The 26,826-nt window shown below is 45.7% G+C and overlaps 1 protein-coding gene across 1 annotated transcript in view; it reads right to left on the bottom strand.

The window, feature by feature from the left end:
- The window catches only part of Lama3 (laminin subunit alpha 3), a 224,241-nt gene that overhangs the window by 163,281 nt on the left and 34,134 nt on the right, over positions 1–26,826 (bottom strand). Inside the window, exons 3-7 of the mRNA XM_075969274.1 lie at positions 8,037–8,154; positions 7,292–7,410; positions 5,339–5,509; positions 2,681–2,772; positions 1,451–1,566 (exon numbers count right to left, since the gene is read on the bottom strand). Of these exons, the coding sequence (XP_075825389.1) occupies positions 1,451–1,566; positions 2,681–2,772; positions 5,339–5,509; positions 7,292–7,410; positions 8,037–8,154 (616 nt within the window). The remainder of the gene's footprint in view (positions 1–1,450; positions 1,567–2,680; positions 2,773–5,338; positions 5,510–7,291; positions 7,411–8,036; positions 8,155–26,826) is intronic.

Consider the following 26,826-nt stretch of genomic DNA (forward strand, 5'->3'; position numbering starts at 1 on the left):
ACCCCAACAAGCAGGCCCCCACTCATGTTACAGATTCATAGCTATATAACTCATAAACAAGAGAGCCAGAAGTTGGTCCAGTTTTTGCTTGATTCCAAATCCCTTATTTCAAAAGTCTAAACTTTCAATCTTAGAACTATGTGTAATAATGAAAAACAAGAATTAGGTTAATGTCTACCTATAGACAAATAACAATCCATCTGGCTGACTATAAATCCTATGGAGATGGAGCTGCACGTCTTTTGTTTGTGATGGAGCATGGTCCTAGGCTCAGAGTGGCACTCAGCTAACACTGCCATATTAACTTGCATTCCTACTGTGATCATTCTGTGTGCCACCAAGAGTGAGACCAAATAATTCATAATGACTGGGAAAGAATGTCAAAGCTATCTTTTTAAAAATCAAAAAAAGATTAAAACAATCAAAAAGATCAGGACATAAAATTAAACAATATTAATATCTTGACTAGTCAAAGTATGCCTAACACAGCCACTAAAGTATCTGATTGAAACTATCTAATTATAATGCTCATGGTAGCTCCTCAATAAGGTCTCAGGATTTGACATGGGAGAACACAGTTACCAATATGCAGATGGAAGAAGGAGGTTTAAGATGTTACTTTGTAAGTTGCTTTTGTTGGTAACTGTAGCACAGCACCAGGAAAAATAACTCATACAGATGTTGAGGGGCAGGTCCATCACTTCCTTACTTTCTAACACACCTGTGATCAAGGCAGCTTTGCATTATCTCCTCATTCTCTCTGACCCCTTTACCTCCCACAGGAAATAGTCCACAGCAGCACCTACTCTCAACACGGCCAACACTCGCATCTCTCTCTCGCATCAGCCCTCGGCCCTCTATCCACTATCACACCCCACAAATGCTGAAAAGAGAGACCAGCATGTCAAAACACTCAGCCTTACCCATACATGAAAGTACCATGTATATACTTAATAATTCTTTGTTCTTCTTATACTTTCCTCTTAAGTCTGATGTTTCCTTAATCTGGTTCCCTCTTGTCAATGGTTACATTTCCCATAGTTAAGTTAACTGTGGTCTACAAATATTAAATTGAGAGTCACAAAAATTAACAATTCATGTTTCAAATTGTGTGCCATGCTGGCAGAACAGCACGGTGCAGGCTGTCTTTGCATGGCTGTTACTCCCAGCTCAAAAATCATCCGGATTCATGCTGGGGATGAGATCGGCTTGAAAGGTCAATGTGAATGCGTCTCAGGTTCCTATAACCCTGTCTTACTTAAGAAAGGCTCACAAGAGCAAACATGGTGATACTGGTCAGTTCGTCACAATCTGGTGTCTTTTATTATTAGTTGCTGTTCATCTCTTACTGTGCCCAGTGTATACATTCAACTTTCTCATAACCGTGTGTATAGAGGAGCATATAGGACATCTCGGAGTCTCCACCATCCTAATCTCAGCATCCACTCACCTTCACACTCGCTGTGCTGCCCCAGAGCAGCTGGCCGCCAGAGCCTCTGATTGAAGCCAGCACAGCAGCGATTGCAAGTCTCCCCACAGGTATGGTGCTGGCATTTGCATCGGAACCTGAGCATGAAAGCAAAGCATGTTTGATAATTGAAAGGAGTGGTTGTAGGTATAGCATCAAACTCAGGGAAACCTCCTCCCTTGGCATCCTGAGTTTGAAATGCCATCTGCTTGCATTGGTTTGATGTCTTATTTTGTTGGAGACTAGTTCTCATTTATCCCAGACTGACCTTGAACTCACCACATAGCTCAGGAAGACCTTGAACTTCTACTGCTGATTCTACCTCGCAAGTGTCTGGATTATGTGGTGTTAGAGATGGTAGTTTCAGCTCAGTACCAATGAAATACTTGGCATGTGTGGGCCCACACCTGGACGGCACTGACATCATCAAGCCTCTGCTGTACTGATTCTCAGTCTAGGCTAAAGATGAGGTAGCACTTGGCTTTGCATCTTCTGCAGAAATGCTTCCCGCCCAGTCTATTAGAGAGTCCTTTCCAGGGTGGCCTCTCTAGTCTGGTCTTATCTCGCCTAATATCAACTGTCATTTTTCTCCTAAGCAGTGATACTTTAGGTTGTGACCAGCAAAAGATGAACGTGAGCAGACTCCTCCTGTTTAGCAGGCTGCTCAGAAGCCCAGAATCAAAAGTGCGATCCTGCTACTATCCGGACAGTGAGGTCGGGTGGTAAACCTTCCCGGTTAAAACTGTATTCTGTCTAGAACTAACTTCACTGATTGTCCAGAATGGGCCTCCTCCATCAAGTCTCTGGGCCATCTCAAGCAGAGGCTTGTTTCCTGCTCATGCATAGAGATGTCACAAGCATTCCACACCAGATTGTCCTTGCTGAATTCTTCCCTATCGGCACAATTTAAATGAGACTGAAGACTATTTGAGTACATGCCAATCATGAAAGATCCTAACACGCATTCCCACCATTGGTGCCAATTCCATCTTGAGGTGGGAACTGTCAAATGTGGTAGAAACCTCACATGAAATGATTTTGAAGTCAGGGGCGGGAGAGATGGCTCAGCAGTTAAAAGCACTGGCTGTTCTTCTAGAGGACCTGGGCCCAGTTCCCAGTCTAGAACCTAAAAGTCTCTAGCTGGGTGCACATCTCTACTGCAACAGCTAGTCTCATTCCTAGCAAGGTGAGGAGGGAGCTGGCTGTACTTACTGGTTCTCAGGGTTGTCAGCAGTGCATTCGTCCGCGTGGCCGTTGCAAACACACCGCCCACCGATGCTGATGTCCTTTATGCTATAGTAGTACTGCACGACAGAGAACAGGATTACCAGCTTCCAGGGACTGTGGCACAGAAGCTCTCTCCCTGACCTTTACCCGCTAAGGGTTGACACGGCTTTTCCTTTATTCTGTACTCTTGTGCCATTTCTCCTTGCTGACTTGAGCACAAATGGGAACCACGCTTGCTTGTAACTTGTCTTACAAAATGAATGCATTCCTCGATCAAATTTAATTTTTAAAAAGGCTTTCAGAATTTGTTCGTTAAAACATCAAATGCTTTAAAAGCAGGGAAGAAAAGTACCTATGGGGAGAAAAGTCGTACATATAGCCTACTGGAATGAGACGATGTGTTTTAAGCTTGTTTGTACATTGAGCATATGTATCTACCAAAAATGAATTCTGTGCCTACCATGAGCAATCTGTCCCTCCAGGGTGTGGGAAGGGAGAAAATATTTGCAAAGATGGATGGGATCCACCTGTAGAGGGAGTTAACAGCTGCTGGCTGTTGTTGGAACCTTCCTGACTCATGTTCCAAAAGGCTAAAGCTAAGAGTTCAAACTCCCAAAGACTAGACAAAGTCAGCAACAGACCCAGGGCAGGCTCAGTCCTAAACTAGACCAGACCACACACACATTCACTCACACACACACGCATGCGCACACACACACACACACACAGACACACACAGACACACACAAATCCTGCAACACTCATGATAAGCCAAATTATCTTTGACAAATTCCAAAGACAATTGGAAGTACAGAGAAGTGGTGAACTGGGGCCCTGCAGTTTTCCAGAGAGCTCAGCTCATCCTTATCACTGTTCCCATCTCCCCATCTCCCCTACCCAGGGTTCAGAAAGAGCTAAGAGCATAATGCAGATGAGCCACCTTCAGACAAGGTGCCTGACTTTTCTGGAAAATGCTCAAAACTGTCATGACTATTTCCCAGGCTGCCGACCTCCAACCTCTCTGCTATTAACTACATAAAATGCCCCAACTCTAGCAGGGACAGTGAACATCTTCCACTTAGCCTTCTAGGTGGATCTTGCCCCTTCGCCTTGGGCTGATTTCTATATCGGCAGCAGCCATAGACTTTCTGGCTCTCTGGTTTCCTATTGGGCTGGACCATGCAGAAGAAGGGCAGGCTCAGGTCACCTCTTCTACTGCCCCTACCCCTGTCGCTAGAAGCCAGGGTACTATCCTAACACGTGAGAATGGGAGATGTTCCTGTACATCTCCCTCAGAGTACAGAGTTCACTGCGCCACCATGGGTTCTCCCCCACTAGGTCACATTTTGTGGTCTCTTTCCCTGGGAGGGTTTACACTAGAACCAGATCTTCTGAGTGGAATTTGTAGCTCTGTTTCTTCTTTTAGATCGATGGTGCATGGTCCATGATGGAGGGGGGAGCAGAAGCAGGGAACAGGGTTCAGATCACTGTAGGTATGATGGAGATAGCCCTCGGGGAGATGAACAGTGAATTGATTCAGCTTTATTCCAGAGTATAGGAAATACAAAGGACTGGGGAGCCTGAGAGGAACTCTAATTTGCATTAAGTGGCACAGTCCTGTCATAAGGCTGGGTTAGTAACAGCGGGGTCCTAGAGCAAAGCTCCTAGTACAAGTCTTACTTATCATATATGTAGCAGGAGCGGCTTCCAGCAGGGAACTGTGCAGGGTCTTTCTAAAGATAAATCAGGCATCCAGGTTTAGAGACAGCTTTCAGAAAAGGTCAGTCCTCCGGGCCTGGGGACATTCTCCAGAAAAAGGCAGGTAGAGACTAGGAAGTTTCGCTGGGGAGAAAGTCCCCATGTCACTGAGCTTTGGAGAAAGCTGCCAGGCCATGATGGAGTGAAACCTCTGACCAGCAAGACCTTCCAACAGAAGTGACCTCTGTAGCCTGGGGCATGTGGGTTTCCTCTTTCCTCCGTCATTCATCTGCTGCTGATGCAGAGATTCTGAAGGAGGACACTAAGACATTGTGAGAAACAAGGAGCCTGGTACCCAGAGTGACCGCATAGAGCTGAGTTCACCTGCTGATGCTCACACGCTAGACAGCGACATGAGCAAGACACAAGCATTTTCTCTTCTTCAGCCTCTGACATTGGAGGTTGTTCACTACGAGACTTAGCCCGTCTGCACCCAGACCAGACTAGCTACAATCAGTTTTTGGATATAACAATTTTTTTTATCTTTGGGATTGAACCCAGGGTTCTACCACTGAGTAGATTGACAGCTACCCTGCCTAGGCTGTCCTGAGACTCGTTCAACAGTACAGCCAGGCCTTACCCTTAAAGTCTTCCTGCATCAGCTTCCCTAGCAGCTGATTATAGACCTGCAGCACTAGGCCTGGTTCATTAGCAGCTGGATTACAGACCTGCACCACAGGGCCTGGTTCATTTGCAGCTGGATTACAGACCTGCAGCACTGGGCCTCGTTCATTTTTCTTCAAATAGTCATACCTATTATAGACAGGAACCACCCTCTGCCTAAGATCACAGGCTTGAAAAAGTACTCAAAAGAACTGAACTTATTTGACAAGCAAAACAAGCAACAAAACACAGCTGATTAGGTGCTTACAAAATGCTACTCACCCGCCGGGTGACAGTGGGGTCTCGCTCTGCTTTGGAGATAAGATGACCAAGTAGGGTGTTGGTCCGGAGAAATCGCAAGCGGATGTTTGTTGCTTTAGTAAACTCCCTCAGGGTGTCGGAGAAAGCAAAATTTTTTGCACCTGGACGACCATTTATTAAGGATACAACCACCTTTAAAAAAAGAAAAGGAAAGAAAGAAAGAAAGAAAGAAAGAAAGAAAGAAAGAAAGAAAGAAAGAAAGAAAAAAAGGACACACCAGACCAAAGTCCTTTTCTCAAAATGCAATAACAATACACTAAAAATAATATATGCCCCCAAAGCACCTGGTTCTCTAAGGAGCCCCTGGACATACTGACATGGTCTAGCAGCTAGTTCTTGGTTTAAACCTGATCTCTATGATGATGTTCTCTGATCTGCTGGGTGCCTGTGGAGGGAAAGAGCTATGAATGCCGGCGAGGGACTGGTGGTGTCTCTAAGCACGGGGAAGACAGTCTGTCAAGCTGCATCGAGCAAACGAAGCTGAAATAATGTAAAGCAGTGGCCCTCAAACTTCCTAACACCCTCAGTACAGATCCTCAGATTGTGGTGACCCCAACCATAAAATTATTTTCGTTGCTACTTCATAACTAATTTTCTACTGTTATAAATCATAATGTAAATATCTGATATGCAGGATATCTGATATTCAACCCTTGTGAAAGGGTCATTTGACCCCCATCCCATCAAAGGAGTTGCAGCCCATAGGTTGAGAACGACTGATCTAAATGCTGAAGAAATGTGGACTAGAACAAGAACTCAAGTTTTCATGCCTCAGCTGATGAAGTCTGCTTACCAGATGGAAGATACTGGATAGAGACTCTTAAGTGAAATCTCACACTCCTAACAGAGTTGATTAGAAAGTCTTTTTACATTCCTCACAGCCTCGCCACTTCCATGGAACTCTTCCCTGACTATCCCCATCTCTGTCTGTCCCCCTGCATAGCAACAGCCAGGCTGATTTCATAGCATGGTCAGATGCAACTCCAAGGGGACAACAATTGTTTTTCTCCCTCAAAGCTGACATATACGGTGTCAAATGGGACCAGGTAAAGGGACTCCGGCCAGCCAAAGCATGGCAAACATGGCTCTGATGGGCTTTGTCCTCTCATTCTCTCTGCCTCGCTATAAACCATTAGTCTACATTCCTAAAACTAGCCCCCAAGGTCTAGTCCACTTCCTCCTCCTGAGGCTGACTACCAAAGTCTGGCTATCAAAGTACTCAGTTCCAGCAAAAAAAAAAAAAAAAAAAAAAAAAAAAAGCCCCCTTTGGCTCACCTAATTAACATGCCCAATAAAAACTAAACATCTCATCCTACCATGGGTTTCCCCATTTCTCTTAATAAACCGCTATTTTCCTATGGGGCCACTTCTGTCTTCTCTCTATCCAGAGAGGGTCTTTGTTCCTACAGGACAAATGCCCATTGTTCCCTTCCCCTTCTCCCTCTTCCTCTCTCTCCTGTTTTTGTCTCTTATTCCCACCCTTTATCCCTCTGGGTAAATAAGCTGCCTTTTTGCTGAGAACTTGGTTTTAGGGTGTCTCGTACCAACAATGGTCCCTTTACCAGGGTTTAGCTTAGCACTACCACCTGCCCCGCCTCCTCAGTCCTGGAAATAGTGTGTGAGAAGGTGGGGAGATCATCACCAGTTACCAGTGACACACCCACCACCTTCTGTCACTGGGAGAATTCTGAAGCCGGTGGACCTTGGACCCCAAACTCTACCTTCCAGGGAAGAATTCAGCCCCCAAAAGAACTTCTAAGCCAACTCATTCTGAGTCTTTGGTGTGATTCCTTTTCCATTTCCTCCAAAGCACTGCTCCCCACCTTGATCTACACTGTCTCCCGGGAAATACAATGTCATAGCTTCCTGTCCCGTTTCTAGTCCTTCCCCTGACTGCCTCCCAAAACCACTTACTTCGCCATTTTCCAGAGGCACGATGCGGGAATACTCCGTGACACAGAGTAGCTGGTCATCCCGGGTGACAGCCATGTTTGCTTCCTGCCCAAACTGTTCTAAACAGTCTCTTCGAGAATCTAGGAAGGACACAGTTGAACATTATCAAATTATGCATCTTTTCTCCTACATCGCTTCCCTTGCCTTGTGTTTCCTTAAGAGGAAGAACCAAAAAGTCTTTTGGATTTCTAGATGAAAGCTTAGGATAAAGTTTTTAGTTCATGAAAAAGAAATGGCTGGCTATTTCAGCTCAAGTGCCATCAGCAACCATGTTTGAAGATATGCTATTAACTCTTCATGCCTCGAGTAGGAAACTTTACCCTCTAAAGAAACTGGCTGTCACTTGGATTGATCATGAGGTCCAGAGACACTTACATACTTCATTAGCAAAGATGACGGGGTCTAAATGAGTAACATGGAGCCCAGGATCCATACAGAGCCACCTTTGTTCCTCATTCCTCGTGAGAGGGGAAGAACATGAGTGGCAGCCCACTTGCAGGTGCCTCCCAGCAGCAGGAGCGAAACTGTTACAAAAGGGGGTGCAACGGCCATTGTGCATGAGGGTCCTTAGAATCAAGGCATGCACGACAGAGAAACACGATGTTCTGAGGACTACTTAGGAGTCCCACTGAGACACTAAATCCATAGTCTTAAACTGTTCCAGATAATCAAAGCCCCACATAGCACAGAAGACAAGATTACTTACGAGCAAAATACTGCCATGGTGAGTAGGTGCTTCCAAAGTCGACAGATCTTTCCAAGACCCAAAGATCAGGACGCGGAGAATTTGCAAATTTGATTAAAACATAGGCCACATGGAAAAGCTGAAAAAGCAAGAGAGATACAGTTTGTCTGGACTGAGGGTATAGCTCAGTGGTAGAGCACTTGCTTAGTATTGGGCCCACCAAAAAGAAAAGATTAAAGTTGGTTTGTCCATAGCTTTGACTATTTCTACAGGTCGGTGATTCCCAAGGATACAAGATACAGATCCAAGCTCTATCTGCCTGGTAGACATCTCTACTCAGCTGTAGCCTTTCAAGCTTCTTTTCCTCAAAACCATGTCGCCTTCCCTTTCAGTACGTGCATTGCCATCATTATCTTGAGTTTCGGCCTCTTTCCCTGTGCCATCTGCCCTGGTCTCTTTCTTCTTGCCATGTTTCTTAGTCATTGTCATCATTCTTTGGCCTGTGACCAGAATGACACAAACATAGGAAGAAAATGGGGCTCTGGTCTTGCTCACTTCACCTCCAATTCCTAAACGCCCAGATGTTTATTCCCCATTCTCCTTCCTCAAAAAAGTCTGCAATTATACAATCAGGCCTCCAAATTGGTGATACTACATCCTGTAGCATGATTAATAGAAATTAATAAAAATCCAGATATTGGGGTTCAGTAAAAAAAAAGAAACAGCCAGCCACTTGTTTCAATCAACCAAGGATCAAAAACTTTGGGGTGGAGGATATCACAATGGCACCATGTACATTTTTCTTGTCTGTAGTCTTTGGCAATGTAGTGTGTAACCAGTACTTATGCCGTATTAATTACAGAAGAGGCTGTGTGTAGGCTCAAGCGCACCATTCTACACAGAGACTGGGGCATCCCTGAGGGACACGGAGGACAGAGGGAAAGAAGTGGGCCAACCCAGGGACAGTGAGGGAGGGCAGACAACAGAGCACAGGTTTAAACAATTCTGTATTATCATGTTAATGAGCAAAGACCTCCCCTGTTCCCCAAATCCCTGCCCCCACACACCACAAGTAGCATGTTCTACAATGGCTTTCTGAGCAGGATGCCCCACTGGCATTAGCTAGCCCACTAGAGCCAGAACAATGAACTCATCTAACTTAGGGAGGGTGGGAAGAAAAGAGGAGTCAGACCCTGTGGGGTTCTCTTTCCTGGAAAAAAAAAGAGAAGGTTTGGTGTGTAACTCAATAGTGAAGCGCAAGCAAGGTCTTGGCTCAATCCCTGGGAACAAAATAATAGTAAGAATAATAATAACAGTAAGGGTTTTAACCTTTTTTCCACACACGAGAGTTTAAGTTGTATGGTCTCTCCCTTCCTGTATCATCTTCTGTTTCCTCTCTTGTCTCTTGGCTTCTCCTGTGCACCTAGATTTCTCCTCCTCTTCTTTTTTCTCACTGAAAAGCCCACCTACACCTCCTGCCTAACTATTGGCCATTTAGCTTTTTATTACACCAATCACAGCAAATACATCTTTCTACAGTGAACAAATTTCCCACCACAGTCCTGGAACTTGCTTTGTAAACTAGGCTGGCCTAGAATGCATAGAAATCCTATCTCTGCCTCCCAAGTGCTGGGATTAAAGGTGCGGGCCACCATTGCCTATAGTTGAGAAATTTAAAACATACATGCTATTATTTATTGAAAGTAAGAACCCCATTCTGTAGGAAGCCCCTAGTGAGTAGTCCTGAGTGAACGTGGGCTGCTGACATGGGCAAAGCCTCAGACCCACGGGAAAACGACAAAGTCTCCCCCAACACCTGTTTCCCCCCCACTCACAGCAAAGCCCCCCCCAAAACCTGTCCCCCCACTCACATCCCTCCTGGCGAGGCTCAGAGCGAAATGGCAAAGCCTTGATTTGGGATCCATGTGTGGTTTAGATAGTGTGTGCAGAAAATGTCCACCATAGCTTTCCTCACCAGGATGCTTAGGACTTTAAGAGTGTCCCCTGCAGAGACTGCTCCAACCAGATTAGCTAAGCCTGCCTCCTTGTCCAGCTGTGAAAGGTAAGCCCAACCTCCTTGTTTCTTTGGATGTAATAGCCTACCTCCTTGTTCAGCTGCATACAACCCTGCCTCTCTATCCAGCTCAACATTATAAACATGCTGAGATGCCAGGGTGCTGAAGTTTCTTCATCTGAGAGCTGGGTCCACCAAAGAGCCAGCTTCTCTGTGCCTCTCCTTCACACACACGACACACAGACACAGACACAGACACAGACACACACACACACACACACACACACACACACACACACACACACACACACCTGTCAGGTCTGTCCTCAGAGCAGTGCTGAATGCAGCACCATTATATCCTAAGACAAATGCTACATGGTTCTGAAAAGCTGTTTTTTCAAATAAGAATATTGCTACGCTTTGTTTTTGCAAATCCCTTTAGCGGTCAGATTGAGTGGAAGATGAAGGTTATCCTGTCTGCTTCTACGTTCTTTCCATAGCAACATGTCTGGCTTTGGGTGAAGTATTTGGAAAAGATCTTAGCCCAGTCGGATCTTTAATGGTAAAATGAGGGCCTCTGGGTTTGTGGACTCCTGAAGGGCCAAGGGGACCCCACAGGCTCACACTTGACTCCCTCACAGAGTACAGTTTGCCCTCACTGTCAGAAGCCCCTTCGCTGACACAGCCCTGACAAAGCCCCAAATCCCAGTCAGCTCTGCCTACTTGAAGCCTGTGCTTTTCAGTTTGGGAAACAATACTAACCAGGGCTGTGAGCTCAACCTGGAGGCAATACTAACCAGGGCTGTGAGCTCAACCTGGAGACAATACTAACCAGGGCTGTGAGCTCAACCTGGAGACAATACTAACCAGGGCTGTGAGCTCAGCCTGGAGACAATACTAACCAGGGCTGTAAGTAATACTGTTAGCTCAACCTGGAGACAATACTAACCAGGGCTGTAAGTAATACTGTTAGCTCAACCTGGGACAAATGGCTAACCGGGGTGCCTATTTAGCATAGCAAAGCAGACCTAGCCATGGATCCTCCCAGCACCCCTCAGTCCCTACCTGTTACAGGGAATGGCTGGCATACCTCACCCCCTCCCCTAAACTTCTACAGTCCCTCTCTTCTCTCAGCTGTCCCTCCCTATATAATCCAGCTGTTTTGTCTACCTGGCCCCTTTTGTCTACCTTTACTCTCCTGGCTCTACCTTCACCTCCCTCTCCTCACGTAGCTCAGGGCCATGTTCTCTCTGGACCCTCCCAGATGTTCCTGCCTCTGGCTATGCCCTCCATTTTATCTACAAAAAAAACCTCTCCTCCACCATACCTAGGAGTAGTCATGTCTCTATTTACCTATCATCTATCTATCTATCTATCTATCTATCTATCTATCTATCTATCTATCTATCTATCATCTGGCATCTATTTATCATGTATCTATCAATCATCTATCAATCAATCTATCTATCTATCTATAATCTATCATCTATGTATGTTTTTATTTAAGGCAATACACCATATTGTCCACCAATGCGTGGTAAAACTTCCTCCTTGAAACAGAAGCACTAGGAATTACAAAGTGGTCTGAAAACCATAAGGCAACACCTAAAGGCAGAAATGGGGGCTTCCAAAAGACACAGGCCATGACTGCACAATGAAGCGATTTATGGGAAATTCGAGAACTCTGATTTGGACAACTATAACAAATAGAGATCCCTTCCAACTGCTTATACACCCATTTCAGCCCTGTCCAAGTAAAACCACATTAGGTAAGAAAATAGGATGGACAATAAATGAAGCATCTTGAACGCAAGAGTCTTTCTCAGCATGCTTCACCGCCACCAGACTCTCGCAGTCACGGCTCCTGCAAAAGGTTCACTAGATTAGAATTCCTGGCTGCTGACCCTGAGCTCAGCTTAGCTGCTTCTAAGTGTTATGCTATTCTTCTGTAGCACCGCAGCTACTGAAAATTCCCAGCGAGAGTCCGGACAGCACTCAGGTTATAGTTCAAGCTCCAGTGCCACATAACCCAGAAAGCAGGAGGTCCAGAAGTTCAGGTCATCCCTAGCTATGTTCCAAGTTTGCAGCCAGGCTTGGCTACCTGCGGCACTGCAAAGGGAAGGGGAAGGGAAGAGGAAGGGGAAAAAGACTGAAACAGTCAACAGATGGGGTTCTTGGCCTCTGTGAACCTACTACCTTGGCCCAGTTTAAAGAACATGCTGAGCCTATCCACCGCCATTTAGAACCAAGCAAACAGGACGTTCCTCTTTAAAAAGTGCGCTTGCCGGTTTTTGTCTTGGGACCTGTTTCTGAGGTTCCCTGACACACGTGGGCACGTGCTCTCGCGGTGGAAAGGCTGCATTCACTTCTCGTTCCACTGGCACGGTGATGACTCTGCCACCCCACTGTGGAGACCTGCTGTCCGTTCTTGCACTGTTCCAGGTCAGCAGTACATCTCCTCTGACATTCCTACTTCCAAGTCTGTGGTGCAGTAAGCAGTGAGTGATCTCTGGGTGCTCGCAGCCTGGCTCAGGCATGGTAAGCCAGCAGGCAGGGCCAATGGAAAGCATAGCACAGCTTCTAGCTGGCCGTTTCTGTTAAACAACTTATCTCACTCCTGAATTTGGTCTCCCACCAGTGAAGACACTTCAAAGCATACCCGAGTAAGCCTTGAGGTACACTGATACAAGCAAGAGTGCCCTAAGAAGGCAGAAGGCAGAGGAGCAGAGGAGTCAAAAGCAAAAGGCAAGTAAGTATTAAGGGGTGGGAGGGAAATAGATTTTAAAAAACTGTGGACTTGTAATCTTCTCGCAAATACTTTTGTAACAGGCTAAAGCTGGCTTGGCTCTGTCTGCTTAGGAGACACACGGAGAGTCTTTTACATAATGTTCTGATAAAGCAGATGAGACATTCAAAAGGACTTTTGACTTCAAAAGGCATCAAGGTAAGTCTCTTTGAAGCCACTGATTACAACTTCCTACAGCCAGCCGCGATTTCATTTCAGGGTCTTCCTGAACTGAATATTTGCTATGAGTGAATAAAATAAATAGAATTTTCTATGAATAGAATAATACATGATGTATGAATGAATGCTTGCATTAACTAATTCTTTTAAAAGCTGTGTCACTGCTCCTGGGTTCAGGGGGTATATATTAGCAGGCAAGCAGGTACAGAGGGAACCTCAAAAAGGTTGTACTTGGGTATTCTACTTTAATGAGTGAATATATTGATTCACAAAAGAAACATTTTAATAATGACTCTTCCTAATTCTTTACTTTGAATAGTCTGTAAACCTACAGAAAACTTCAGAAAGGAAACGTGCAATTGTTAACGGCTGTCCATCCAGAGTTTCAATTCTTTAAAAGTGACAGACATCATGATACTTGCTCCTAAATACTTCAGGGTGTATCTCCCTGAAATATAGACATTTCCATCATCTTAGCATTTTCAGGACTGTTCTAATTTTCTTTCTGCTGCATTGATAAAACATTCCATGCAAATTTGGCTTTCACTTCCGAGGGAAGTCGAGACAAGAAGTCAAGCCAGAGCTTGAGGCTGAAACCTCCTGGAGGAACGCTGTTTGCTGGTTACTCACTCACAGGCTCCTGCCTTGCTAGCTTTCTTACATAGCCAAGGACCACCTTGCCTAGAGAATGGTGCTGTGTGGGGCTGGACCTCCAATATCAATCAACAAGACAGCCGATCCCCTGCAAACACGCCAGGCCAATCTCACCTAGCTTTTTCTCAGCTAACTTGGTCGTTTCAGGTTTACAATTAAAGATAAGTAGGACAATGAGAAAGGAATGTGTAATCAAAACGTCTATTTAACGTGTTGTTCCTGTCTAATTCCTCTGGTCATTCTAATAACGCCTACTGTTATTGGAGAATATTTTAGCTCCAACCAACATTTGCAAATAGACTTAGTAGTGATTATGAATTTGTTGAAACCTCATAAAACCCAGTTTAGTGGTTTGAATGAGAAATGTCCCCACAGACTCATGGGTTAAACACTTGATTTCCTGTTGGCAGCGCTGTTTGTCAAGATTGTAGAACCTTTATCAGGGGCAGCCTTACTGAAGAAAGTACATTCTTCAAGCTCAAAGTGAGCTTTGAGAGTTTACAAACTTCCAATAGGCTCTCTGTTTTCTGTGTGTTATCAGAGCTGTGATCTCTCAGCTTCTTCCTTGGATTTTCCCTGTGGAATCAGAACCGAAATAAACTCTTCCTTAAGTTGCTTTTGGTCATGGTATTTTATCACAGCAAACAAACATCCACACTTTCTGAGCCCCATCCTATAGCAAGTCTTGTGTTTTCTCCTCTCCTCTGGCTACACTCAACTATCAGGGAGTGTTTGTGTCTGGGGTCTGATCCCCTTAGAAAACCCCATTTTTTTATGCATGTTTTCTGTTTTGCTAATTTACAAGGAAATTGCTTCAACATTTGACTCACTGAACTGAGCAGCCAGAGAATGTGCCTGACAACCCAGGACAAAGGGAAGTTGCATAGTCATGTTTACCCAAGGCAAAGAGAACTAGCTGGACTTTAATTACTACCAGTAAATTCTCAAAATCCTGCTTTAATTGGTTGACTAACTTTATTCTTTATTGGATAGCAACACATTTAATAAGTAATAGAGTACAAAATGATGCCATAATAAATATGAACTCAATAGGACTTGCAGCAGTAGTAACAGTGGTACTAGCAGAAATATATATGTAGTGCTGGAGTTAAAGGCAGAACTTTACACTAGAACTCTACCACTAAGACACAGACACACACCGCCTACAATGTGAACTAAGCTAATTTGTATCAACCAAAATACTAGCCATTTATTCTTCCTGTCCAACTGAGACAATATATTCTTTGATCAACATCTCCTGCTTCCCTACTTTCCAGCTCTAGTCTTATAAGGGTTAAGTAGTCACAGTAAATAGCTGTGCCCACATCAGAGCACCTCACGATATGAAGGAGATGAAGGCTCCAGGGACAGGTCAGACACTTCAAACACAGACAGCTGTGGATTTCTAGAAGGCGCAATGACGGCCATGAGTGCTAGCTCAGCAACTTCAGTTTTATCACCATGTTTATTTTGAGAATCAGCTGTCACGTGAAGTATGACTTCAAACCAAATATGCTTAGAATGCCCTTTGACCTTTACGGTCTTTACTTCCTGAAAACTAAAGCCTCTAGAGTGTGGAGACTCATTAGTTGATTTATTTTGGGGTTTAGGTCCTCATGTAGTTCAGGTTGGCCTTAAATTCCTAATCCTCTTGCCTCTAGATGCATCCCACAAGATGTCCTACTGCCTGTCACCATGACACCTGATCTCTGGGGTTAGACGCCTGTCCTCCAGGTCTGTGGATGCCACACGGGATCCTTCAGTACCTGCCCAGAGTCTGGCTAGAGCCAGGCCACATTTCAGGCATTTTCTTTCCTCTGACTTCTGGGAATCTAAATGTCCTTCCTGCCACCTGAATGTTTTTGTGAACAGGAGACTTCCCACTTCACATGCTTCCGGGCCAGTTTCCCCAGCTCCTACAGGGAAGGCAGATGGGCCCAGCCTGGGGCTCAGTGCCCTGATGTCTCCTCCCAAGACTTTGCATCTAGAACAAGAAACACAAAAAGGCAAAGACACTAAAAGGTTCTTTCCAGAAGCAGGGCAGATAGCAGCTCTGTGTGGCTTCTAATCCCAGCAGGGGCCTACTGAACCCAGTATCCAGACCCAGGGCTAAGTAAGTGATCAGGACAAGGGGCAGCGAGCAGCATCGAGCCTCAGTAGTGACCTTGAAGATGGACTCCAGGTTTTCTGCTGCCATGGTTCTGACTGTTCAGCCTCCTGGGTCCTGACTCTGACTGTCTTTGTTTCCCAAGCTCCACTCAGCATCTATCTCTGCTTCTTCTACTCTGAAGGCCGCCTTTTCTCTGTTGCTGGTATCTGCATTAACTACACACACACAAACATTACGTGTGTACTCACACTCAGTCAGGCGAGCACACATACCCACTCCCCTCCCATACATACATGCACACACATACACACACATGTACAACATGCACACATGCACACCCACCAACTCCCCCCACATACATGCACACATACATGCATGCATGCACATGCACACATGCACATATGTACACGCACATACATGCACACACTCGCACATACATGCACACACTCACACACACATGCACACACGCATGCACACACACACACACACGCATGCACACACACACCTTCCCTTACACAAACCTGACTACAGAGCGCCTGCACACCCACCCTGTTTCCCTCTGGATCATGGGAGGGAGAAACTGCCTGTCAAAAGCTCATTCCACACTTTAAATCTCACTCTCCCGGTCCTCTATGGATCCATACCATTAACTTTTAAAAGTGTCTGTTATTTCACAAAAGAGGAAAAACTGTCTCCTTCCAGCCACACCCCTTCTTTCCCACCTTCCACCCCTCTCCCATCCCAGGCTCGTAGCTCCAAATGGCTGTGAGCTAGCTCAGCCGCTTCCCTCCTCCAACTCTCCAAGATCCTTTATCCCATCCTCCACTCCACTGCCATTGTACACCACTGACGACTGTGCCCTCCTCCAGCCAAATTCTCACATAAACTCTACAGCCATACACTCAGGAGGCTACCTGATATCCCACTTGGAGGAACCTCACTTCCCCTCAACTCAAAATGGCCCCAACAGAAGCCTCACCACAGCCCTCAAGATGCCTGCAGACCCTCCTACTAAACCTTCAGGTCTTGGCTCTGCCATTGCTCTCTGATTGGATGTCTGCGTCTCGTGCTTCAAAAGTGCTATGCAAAACAAACAAACAAACAAGCGTAACAAAAGCAATTAAGTAAATGTTTGCCTTGAGGAGGCACGGTGTGTTCTGGGTTATCCTGCAGGAATATTTGGGTCAGGACACCGCCTACATTTTACTTGGACAAGGGCAGTGCTGGGAGGCAGCCAGAACTTAAGGAATGTGCTGGAATATGCTTATTTGGCATAAAATAAGTCATTTCTACTGTAAGAAGGGCAAGGGAACTATTGGACAACAGAACTTGCCTGTGTCTCAGATGTTCCCACCTGACTGGCCTGGATGTTGTGAAGACCCCAGCAGGCATTCTCCCTGACAGGACAGTGTGTGGGAAGTGGCTAGGAAGCTCTGGGGTAGGAAGGATCGTAGCAAAATGGAAGGCAGGAAGATGGCTTGGCATGAACTCCATACACTCCATACCTGACGGATTTCAAGAAGTGGGTCTACGCCCTGCTGAGCCTTGGTTAGAAGTTGAGTTCCGTTGCTGGAATCCATCTGCGAGGTGTTATATTTAGGCATGCCGGTGGACCAGAGTGGAGACATAAGGTATAAAGGAACCAAGGAGGTGGGCAGGGTGTTCAGACAGACCCACAGATAGGATGTGGGATAGATGAGCAACGAGAGCCGGAGAAGGGTGTACCAAAGGGGGACATAAAGTCGAAAAGAGCCAAGGAGGTGGGCAGAATGGCCAGACAGACCCACCACAGAGAGTGTAGGATCAATGGGGAACTGGAGCCAGTGGCCCAAGGAGAATTGGCTCCAGGCATCCTGGTGGCTATGGGAGACACTTTTAATCTCCCTGCACACTGGCTGAGAAGGGGACTTTGGGGAGAAACCTGGTCCGTGCCAGCAAGTAGCACAGAGCAAACTCAATCCAGACTCAACCCACGGGATGAGGTCTGCATCTGGAGAAGAGTAAGCATTCGTGAGCAGCTAAGGATTCTACGAAAGAGAGACAGGCTATTGTGGGTTGAACCCCCAAATCCCGTCCCTCAGGCCTCCACACTAGGACTTGCTCCACTCACTTTTCTTGAGCCGAACCTAGCCCCCCCATCTTTCTTCTCATTTTTCTGCCTTCATTCCCTAAGCATCTTCCTAATTCTGGGTGCTATCTTTGCTTCCTATACCCCAAATACTACATAAGTAAGGAAGGATTTTTCTCTTGATACTCAGGGTTGCCTTATTCCATTCACCTGGCAAACACGATATGTAAGACCTTCCACAGATGGAGCAGATGCCCCTGTGCTTTTGAGACTTAGGGGAACTTCCTATTTAGTAGGTATTTTCTTAGAAAATATAATGCTGATTCTAAGTATGTCACAGAACTCTGCATGCAACACTTGGACCTGATATGCTTACACCATGCATACAACACTTAACGTGATATGTTTGTTTATACCATGCATGCAACACTTGGACCTGATATGTTTACACTATGGCAATATTATGTCCAATAGTAGAACATGAGAATGTGGAAATTCAATTTTACAATGACCATACAAATGCCAACCCTGGAACCATCAAAACAAGAAAGTAAAGTCATATGGATCAACATGGACAGGTTTCATAACCTAAGGTGTGTGCTCACACAACATCAAACTAGATGCAAGAGCACATTCACGTGCATAAAAAGCGGTACACAGGACAACATTCCATGATTTACGGTCAGTGTGTCATAGGAATTGTCATCTGTAGTGGCAGCTCTAGGCGTCTGCTGAGAACGCACTCTCTTCCCTGTCTGGGTATGAGTACATTCAGAAACAAAGGAGCTGGGCAGATGGGAAAGGTTTCTATAACTTCTGATGAGGCTGACGTCAGAGGGTGGGAGCTGTGGCTACTACTGGCAGAGTCCCCAGAGAGCCTGTGGTTGGGGCCCAGTGTGGCTGTGACAGCCCAGGTGTGCACACTCCAGACAGCTGTGAAATCTGTAGGCAAATCCTTAGCTTCTTAGACACAAGCCTTCTCTTGGCTATCAGCATAGAGAGATATCCTGCTGCTGCTGGAATCATTTTAGAGCAAAAGAAAATACCCTAGAAACAGTGCTAAGGCTAACAAGGTCTCAGCATCAAAAGATATTTTTGTTCTAAGGGAAAAAGTGACATCAACTTAAAAAGAGAGCTGGGCTCGGGTTGCTCAGTGGATAAGGGAGCCGGCCGCTAAGGCTGACAAACCTTAGGTTGATCCCTGGAACCTATGCAGTATAGAAAGAGAAGTGACTCACACATTGTATCTTCTGACCTCCACACATACACTGTGGTACATGTATACCCACGTGGACGCACACACGTGTACATATAAACACGCTAACCCAGTGGTTCTAACTTCCCTAAGCTATGACCCTTTAACACAGTCCCTCATGCTGCGGTGACCCCAACTATAAAACTATTTCACTGCTACTGTGATGAACTGGAATGTAAATGTCTGATATATCAAAGGGGTCTCAAGCCACAGGCTGAGAACCACTGCTAAACGAACAAGGAAACTACATTTTTTCATTTATTTATTAAAGATTTCTGCCTCCTCCCCGCCACCGCCTCCCACTTCCCTCCCCCTCCCCTGATCAAGTCCCCCTCCCTCATCAGCTCGAAGAGCAATCAGGGTTCCCTGCCCTGTGGGAAGTCCAAGACAGAGACCCACATTGGAGCACCGGACTGAAATCTCAAGGTCCAAATCAGGAGCAGAAGGAGAGAGAGCACGAGCAAGGAACTCAGGACCCCGAGGGGTGCACCCACACAGTGAGACAAGGGGGATGTTCTATCGGGAACCCACTAAGGCCAGCTGGCCTGGGGCTGAAAAAGCATGGGATAAAACCGGACTTGCTGAACATAGTGGACAATGAGGACTACTGAGAACTCAAGAACAATGGCAATGGGTTTTTTATCCTAATGCACGTACTGGCTTTGTGGGAGCCTAGGCAGTTTGGATGCTCACCTTACTAGACCTGGAAGGAAACTACATTTTACAAAAGGAAAAGAGAAAGCTAAATAAACGTAGCCTCTTCATCCCTTGCAGACTATAAAGAAAAACTTATAATGTGGTACATTCCCAAGCCGACTTCCATGCTTGCTCATTCCACGCAATGCTGGCTTCTCTGTGACAGTCCACTTGAACAGAAGCAAACTGAAAAACAAGCTCCAGCCAGCACACAGAGCTCAAGTGTTTGCCAGGGAATTGCACCACGCTTCTTGAAATGACTTAGAAATGCTTCATGCTGCACAAGAAGTATTGATATACAGAGATATGACTAAGAGAAAACAATAAATATACTTTACAATTTCATCAATATACCCATTTTGTTAAAAGGAGACAACAGAGTGGGGACGAGTTTAAGGCAGTGTATAAGGGTGGGAAGAAAACAGTATGAACGGGGTTGGAGAGATGGCTCAGTGGTTAAGAGCATTGCCTGCTCTTCCAAAGGTCCTGAGTTCAATTCCCGGCAACCACATGGTGGCTCACAACCATCTGGAATGAGGTCTGGCGCCCTCTTCTGGCCTGCAGACATACACACAGACAGAATATTGTATACATAATAATTAAATAAATATTAAAAAAAAAACAGTATGAACTTGCCAAGAGTAAAGGAGAAAGGGGAGGAGGAGAGGGAGGAGGAGAGGGCAAAAGGAAAATGGTCCATGTGATGAAATACATACACACATTTGTACACACATCTGCATGGATCAGTCACCTCAATAACTGCTTTTTATCCTTCCAGAGATGTCCTGGGAATCCAGGAAGCTTTCATCTAGCAGAAAAGCATTCTCTCAGTCAGGGGCCGACGGTCACACAGTGTCACAACAGAAGACAGGGAACTTACTAGAAATAAGTAACTGAAGCATGTTTGATTAAAAAAACAAACAACCAAACAAAAACCATTTAGAAAACAGTAGGACAGGCAAGGAGGCCTTCCAATGATAGAAAAGAATTTTGGACCTCAGAAGACCTAAGGACCATCCCTACTCTGGGCTGGAAGATACTGATGTTGCCAGGACAAAGTTGGGGTCAGGACCTTCCATGGGAAGCACTGAGAAGGTGCGGCCCACAACCAGGAGAGGGAGCAAGTCACACAAATGGCCCAGTATGCTTTGTCCTCATTACTTTGTGTGCACCCACCATGGGCCAGATCCCCCTATGTGGAGGAGCCTGTTGTCACTGTAAGTAAGTAAGCTGTGTCTGGAACTGAGTGACTTGCTAACTTGGAGAGTAACGAATTTAAACCTGGTCTTATGCTGTTGCCATAGTGACCAACTAATAGGAGTAAGCTGGGCAGCCCAGGCAAGACGCCAGATCAACCTTTTCCAAATGTGCTTGGCTCTCTGTGCCCATGGCTCCACATCTGCAGATTCAATCAGCCATTATTAAATCTATTGGATGTGAGGGAATACTCCCTCTTCACTGAGCATGTACAAACAGTGCAGCCCACAACTGTTTGTGCATCTGCTGCACTGGGCACTGCAGAGACAGTCCCAGGAGGACCATGCATAGGTGATATGCAACAGCACTCCACTTTCAGAAGGGACTTGAACATCCATGGATTTAGGTATTCATGGGGCTGCTGGAACCCTTCTTCCACCAAAGCTAAGGGATAACAGAACCAGACACCTTTAACCGAGTTCTGCCCAGGCCCTAAGCTAGAGACAGTCAGACCTGGCAATGTGGGCTCATGCCTTCCTCTATAACACAGGTGTTCGCAAAACCCATGCCCACTTCTCCCACTACAGCAACAGGCTGAGTTCTGCCCTGCGTGTGCTTTGCTTCGCCTCAGCCAGGCTTTCAGCTTGCCTTTCCTGCTACTCTGCTACCCTCCCCTACCTCACACCCTTTGCTAGAGCCACAGTCTGGATTTCAGCTGCCCATGGCCCCTGGGTCTGACCATTTAGATGGATCCCGAAGGGAGAGGAGCAGGCGTCTCAACGCTCTGGGTCCACTTCCTTCTCTACCCATCTCTCTGAGAGCTCCCGAGACAGACAGGGTGGTAGCGGATGGTAGCAGGGTGGTAGCGTAGTAGAGGTGTGACAGGGTGGTGGGAACCTGCTCAGCAAGCAGGATTGTGAAAGGCGAGGGAGAGAAGTGCATGCCCCAGCTGGCTGCCTTGTGCTGCAGGTCGATGAGGTAGCTGTCTCCTCTCAGTCACACAGAGTGTGTCTGTCACATGGGACGCTCCATCTGGAACTTCTGAAGTGTGGAGCATTTGCACTACTAGTAACTTGGGGGCCCACTCTTCAGTTAGAGAGAAGAGGAACAGAAAACACCACAGTCGAGGAGCCCAGGGAACAAAGGGGGCCCACACTAAGGAAGAAACAGGGTTTGGGTTTGGTTGGTTTGGTTTTCCTAGAAGAGGAAAATGCAATAGCAGAGTGGGAAATGGGAAGCCAAAGAAAAGAGAATGACAGATGTGTCATGAAGGAGAGAACAGAGGGAGACAGTCTGGAGGCAGAGGAAGGCCCCAGGGTCACCAGGAGGTTCTGCGGGTGAGAGCAGGAACCGTGGGACACAGCGGGTAGAGAAGATGCCAGGGCCCAGCTACGCCCCAGCATCTCAGACTTGACTCAAGCTCTCGTTAGACCCATCCTGAAGAGTTCCTGAACCTCACTCTTTCCTTCCTACGCTTGTAGTGAATAGTAGTGAGAAAACGGCCATGATTTAAAGCCAAAATGTATTTAAAACCTTGAAAGTTTCACAGGGGAAAAGATAGAAGCCAGTTTTCAAGATTTGCTAAGGGATAAAAATGCTGTTTTAAAAAACTCAGTTTACATTTACGAGATATTTTCTGACTCTGTTGGCATTTAAAGATCTCAGAAGACCAGGCTCACTCTGAGATGAAAAAAATTAAGTCATAGGGGATATATCAAAGGGGTCTCAAGCCACAGGCTGAGAACCACTGCTAAACGAACAAGTAAACGACATTTTACAAAAGGAAAAGAGAAAGCTAAATAAACGTAGCCTCTTAATCCCTTGCAGACTGTACAGGAAAACTTATAACCTGGCACATTCCCCAAGCCGACTTCCGTGCTTGCTCATTCCACGCAATGCTGGCTTCTCTGTGACAATCCACTGGGACAGAAGCAAGCTGAAAAACAAGCTCCAGCCAGCACACAGAGCTGCTTGCCAGAGAGCTGCACTGTACCTCTTGAGGTGACTCAGAAATGCCTTCTACCTTTTGTTTGAAAGAGCATTTCTACAGGCCTAGGGCCTTGCCCCATAGACCGAGCTAGTGGGTCTGTCAGCTTCCAGAGACCCTCGTGTCCCTGCTTCCTGTTTCTCCCCTGGGTTCCCCAGCAGGCACAGCTGCTGTGCCTGTGGGTGCTGGGGATCTGGACTCAGCTCCTCACACTTAAATACAAGCATTGTCCTCACTAAGCTATCTCCCAGCCCCTGGATGCTTCCCTTCTCCCAAAAGGAAACAAAACTTACGGCTTCCTTACTTCTCAAAGCAAGAGCTGTCCCTGGAGGATGCTGGTAACGTGGAGCTCAGCACAAGGTCTCCCTCCTCACACCCACCAGAAAAGATCTCGGTCCACTTGTTTATGCTACAGATATGACTTTAACTGTGTAAAGATCTGGTCCACTTGTTCAATTATATAAAGATGTGTTGCATTTGTTTCTCCTTGCCTGCCTAAGGCAACTGATTGGTCTAATAAAGAGCTGAACAGTCAATAGCTAGGCAGAGAAAGGATATATGGGGCTGATGGGCAGAGAGAGAAAGTAGGAGGAGAAATCTAGGAATGAAATAACAAGAAAGAAGAGAATGAAGAGAAAGAGGGGGGCATGCCCAGGGCCAGACCCAAGAAGCAATGACTGTAAGCTGTGTGAAAGGAAAAGTAAAAAGACCAGAAACAAAAGGTAGATAAAGAGGTTAATTTAAGTTAAAAGAGTGAGTCAGAAATGAGCCTGAGCTAGACTGAGCATTCATAGCTAATAAGTCTCTGTGTCGTGATTTGGGAGCTGGTTGGTGGTTCTGAAGAAAAAACCTGGTATACAGCTTATGATCTAAGTGAGAGTTATGGAAAAAAGTCAAAATCACAAATAATAACTGCAGTCAGAGAGGTGTCAAACATTTCAGGGTTGTTTTCTCCTAACTCTGTCCTTGGTTTATAAACAGATTATTTTTACAATATGACATCTTATCATACTAAATATATATCATGTATGTGTATACATGTATTTTATACATACATACAGCAGTGTATATATGCCTTTTGTATTTATACATATGACATATATACACAGCTTCTCCTTCACAACAGCACATGGACCTATTCAGAGCCTGGCTCCAACCCTATGGCATCACTTGAATGTCTGCGTGTGGATGGCCCTGATTGTTCTCTGTTTTCTACAACCATAAACAAAGTTCAGGTAAATATTCTGCACTGAACACTTTAGCATTTATCCCACTAGTGTCTACAGGTGAAATCCCCAAAGGTAGTCATGCCATACTAAGCGTCATAAGTTTCTTAAAGAACAAATCTTCTGGAAGATGTTCCATCAGCATAGCACGGGATACATGTGTTTATAGCCACTTTGCTCACTTGGAAGAGCTAAGCTTCTAAGCCAGTGGTTCTCAACCCGGGATCCCTTTGGGGGTTGAGTACCTTTTCACTAGGGTCGCCTAAAACCACCGGAAAACACAGCTATTTATGTTACAATTTATAATAGCAGAAAATTTAGTTATGAAGTAGCAAGAAAAATAGTTTTATGGTTGAGGAGTCACTACAACATGAGGGTTGCAGCATTAGAAGGTTGAGAACCACTGTTCTAAGCTGAAGCCTGGTGGAAATCCAAGAGAGGGGGAGCAGAATCAGTGATATTTCCCCTAGAGAAAGATGACAGTGATCTGTGTTGTTAGTGCCTTACACAAGAGTCTATCCATAGACTGTGAGTCTTCCCACCAGGCCAGGAACATCACTAGCTCCCAAGACACCCTGGCCTCAGTAGTCCCAGCCTTATAGCTCCTTCCAGGCCTGACCACTCCTGTCATACGACCACAGGTGAGTGCTGTCCACCTGATTCCTCCCAAGAGCATGGTAAATTTCCCTCTCTTATCCCTCCACTGGTGAGGCTGAGGTAAAGAGCACTGGAGTTCAAGGCCAGCCTGAGCTATACAGTGGATTCTAGGCCAGCCTACATAGGACCCAGTCTCAAAAGGAGGGACAAGCCAGCAAGGTGACTCGGTGGGTGACAGTGACTCCAGTCCTGATGACCTGAATCTGATCCCCAGGAGCCACATGGGAGAGCGAAGTTGTCTTCCGACTACCACACATGTGCTCACACAAGACACACACGAAAAAAAGTAAAAATACAATTAAAAATATGTTTAAAGAAGAGAGGTGGTAAGGGGAAGGAAGGAAGAAAAGGCAGAAGGGGAGGGGACAGAAGAAAAGGAGAGGGGGAGGGCAGTAACTTCTTCATAGGTGAGGAACGAGGCCACCCTGCAGAAAAGGGATGGAATGTAGGCAAAAGGTCATATGAGTCATGGAAGAGGATATAGAACTATTGATTTTGCTACTTTCAACTCCATCATAGTTTTTTTTCTATCGTCAAGGCAAAAAAGTGAATAAAAATATAATTAATAGTGAACATATAAAACCTGTTGGCCAAAGCTTCGCAGCTCCAGCATGGCCATTTGACAGCATGGAAATTTACTGAGATTGGAACTGGACAGATGTTTACGTGGCTTCCTTAAATCTGCTCTGTGGTGTTGTAATTAGAACAAAGTGATTTTATTTGCAAAACTTAAAAAAAAAATCTACATTTCCTCCCTTGCCAGTTCCTGCGGCTTGTGTGCTCTTCTCAGCTGCATAAAATTAGGATTAACAAAGTCTCAGCATGAACTGGGATCCTAGGCATCTGCTGCCAGGCCCTGTAAGAGCCCGCAAGATGTGGGCTGGCTCAGTGTCCAGGAAGCTTCCTTCCTGCTGCCATACCCTGGACTGCAGGCTTTCCCTGTGTGCTACCACACCCTGGCTCTCACCTTCCTGGACAGAAACTCCTCTGACTTTACAATGGCCTTGTCCTGGAAGGTGACCAAACACTAGAGTCCTAAGTGTGGGTGAGCCAGGGCTTCCTGGTAAGTCACCAAGTAGGTCGCAGTGGCCTCCTGATCACTTTATCATATAAAGTTCCCCATGTGCAGCCTGAGAGAACACTCCAGGAGGAAGTGCTTCATTCCCTATGGTTGCTACTTCCTAGTCCAGCTTTCATCCCTGTGCCTGTGTCTGAGGCATATGCTATCTGCTCACAGCCCCTGGCTATTTGGACAGGAAACATATTTGCTGTGTTTTCTGTTGTATCTGGTGTATTTGCAGTGCAAGTTAGAAGGAAAGTAAAATAAAAATGTGTTAGAGACCTTTCCAATCAAATAATCTGCAATTGTAGAAAAACATGTCAAATGGAAATGGAAAATAAGAAAATTTTCAAATGGAAAATAGAAAAAGAAGTGTTGAAATTTACAGTTGCATGGAATTCAGCGTTTGTTGGCAAAATGGCACAACCCAGGACTTTTCAATCCTATGGATTAAAAAAGAACATTACTTGCACAGCCCCTGGTATTATAAGGAGAGCTGCTTGTTTGTTTCCCAGCTGCCCAGACTCCAGAAATAACCACACTGAAACTGTATTAATTAAATCACTGTTTAGCCAATTACTTAAGCATATTGCTAGCTAACTCTTACATCTAGAATCTAACCCATCTCCATTATTTTATATTTTACCACAAGCTCATGGCCTACCAGCAAGGTTTCAGTGTGTCTGCCTCTGGCTCCATGGCTTCTCCTCTGACTCACTTCCTTTCCCCCAGCATTCAGTTTAGTTTTCTCTGCCTAGCTAAGTTCTGCCCTGCTTTAGGTCCAAAGCAGTCCTTTATTAACCAATGGTATTCACAGCATACAGAGGGGACTCCCACATCACCCTGGCCTTAAGCTCAGAGTTCAGGTGACCTTCATAACACAGCACTGAGTGGAGGGCAGCAGCCAGGGACAGTGCCGAGC

This window comes from Microtus pennsylvanicus, chromosome 4 (genome assembly GCF_037038515.1).
Source record: "Microtus pennsylvanicus isolate mMicPen1 chromosome 4, mMicPen1.hap1, whole genome shotgun sequence".
NCBI classification, from domain to species: domain Eukaryota; kingdom Metazoa; phylum Chordata; class Mammalia; order Rodentia; family Cricetidae; genus Microtus; species Microtus pennsylvanicus.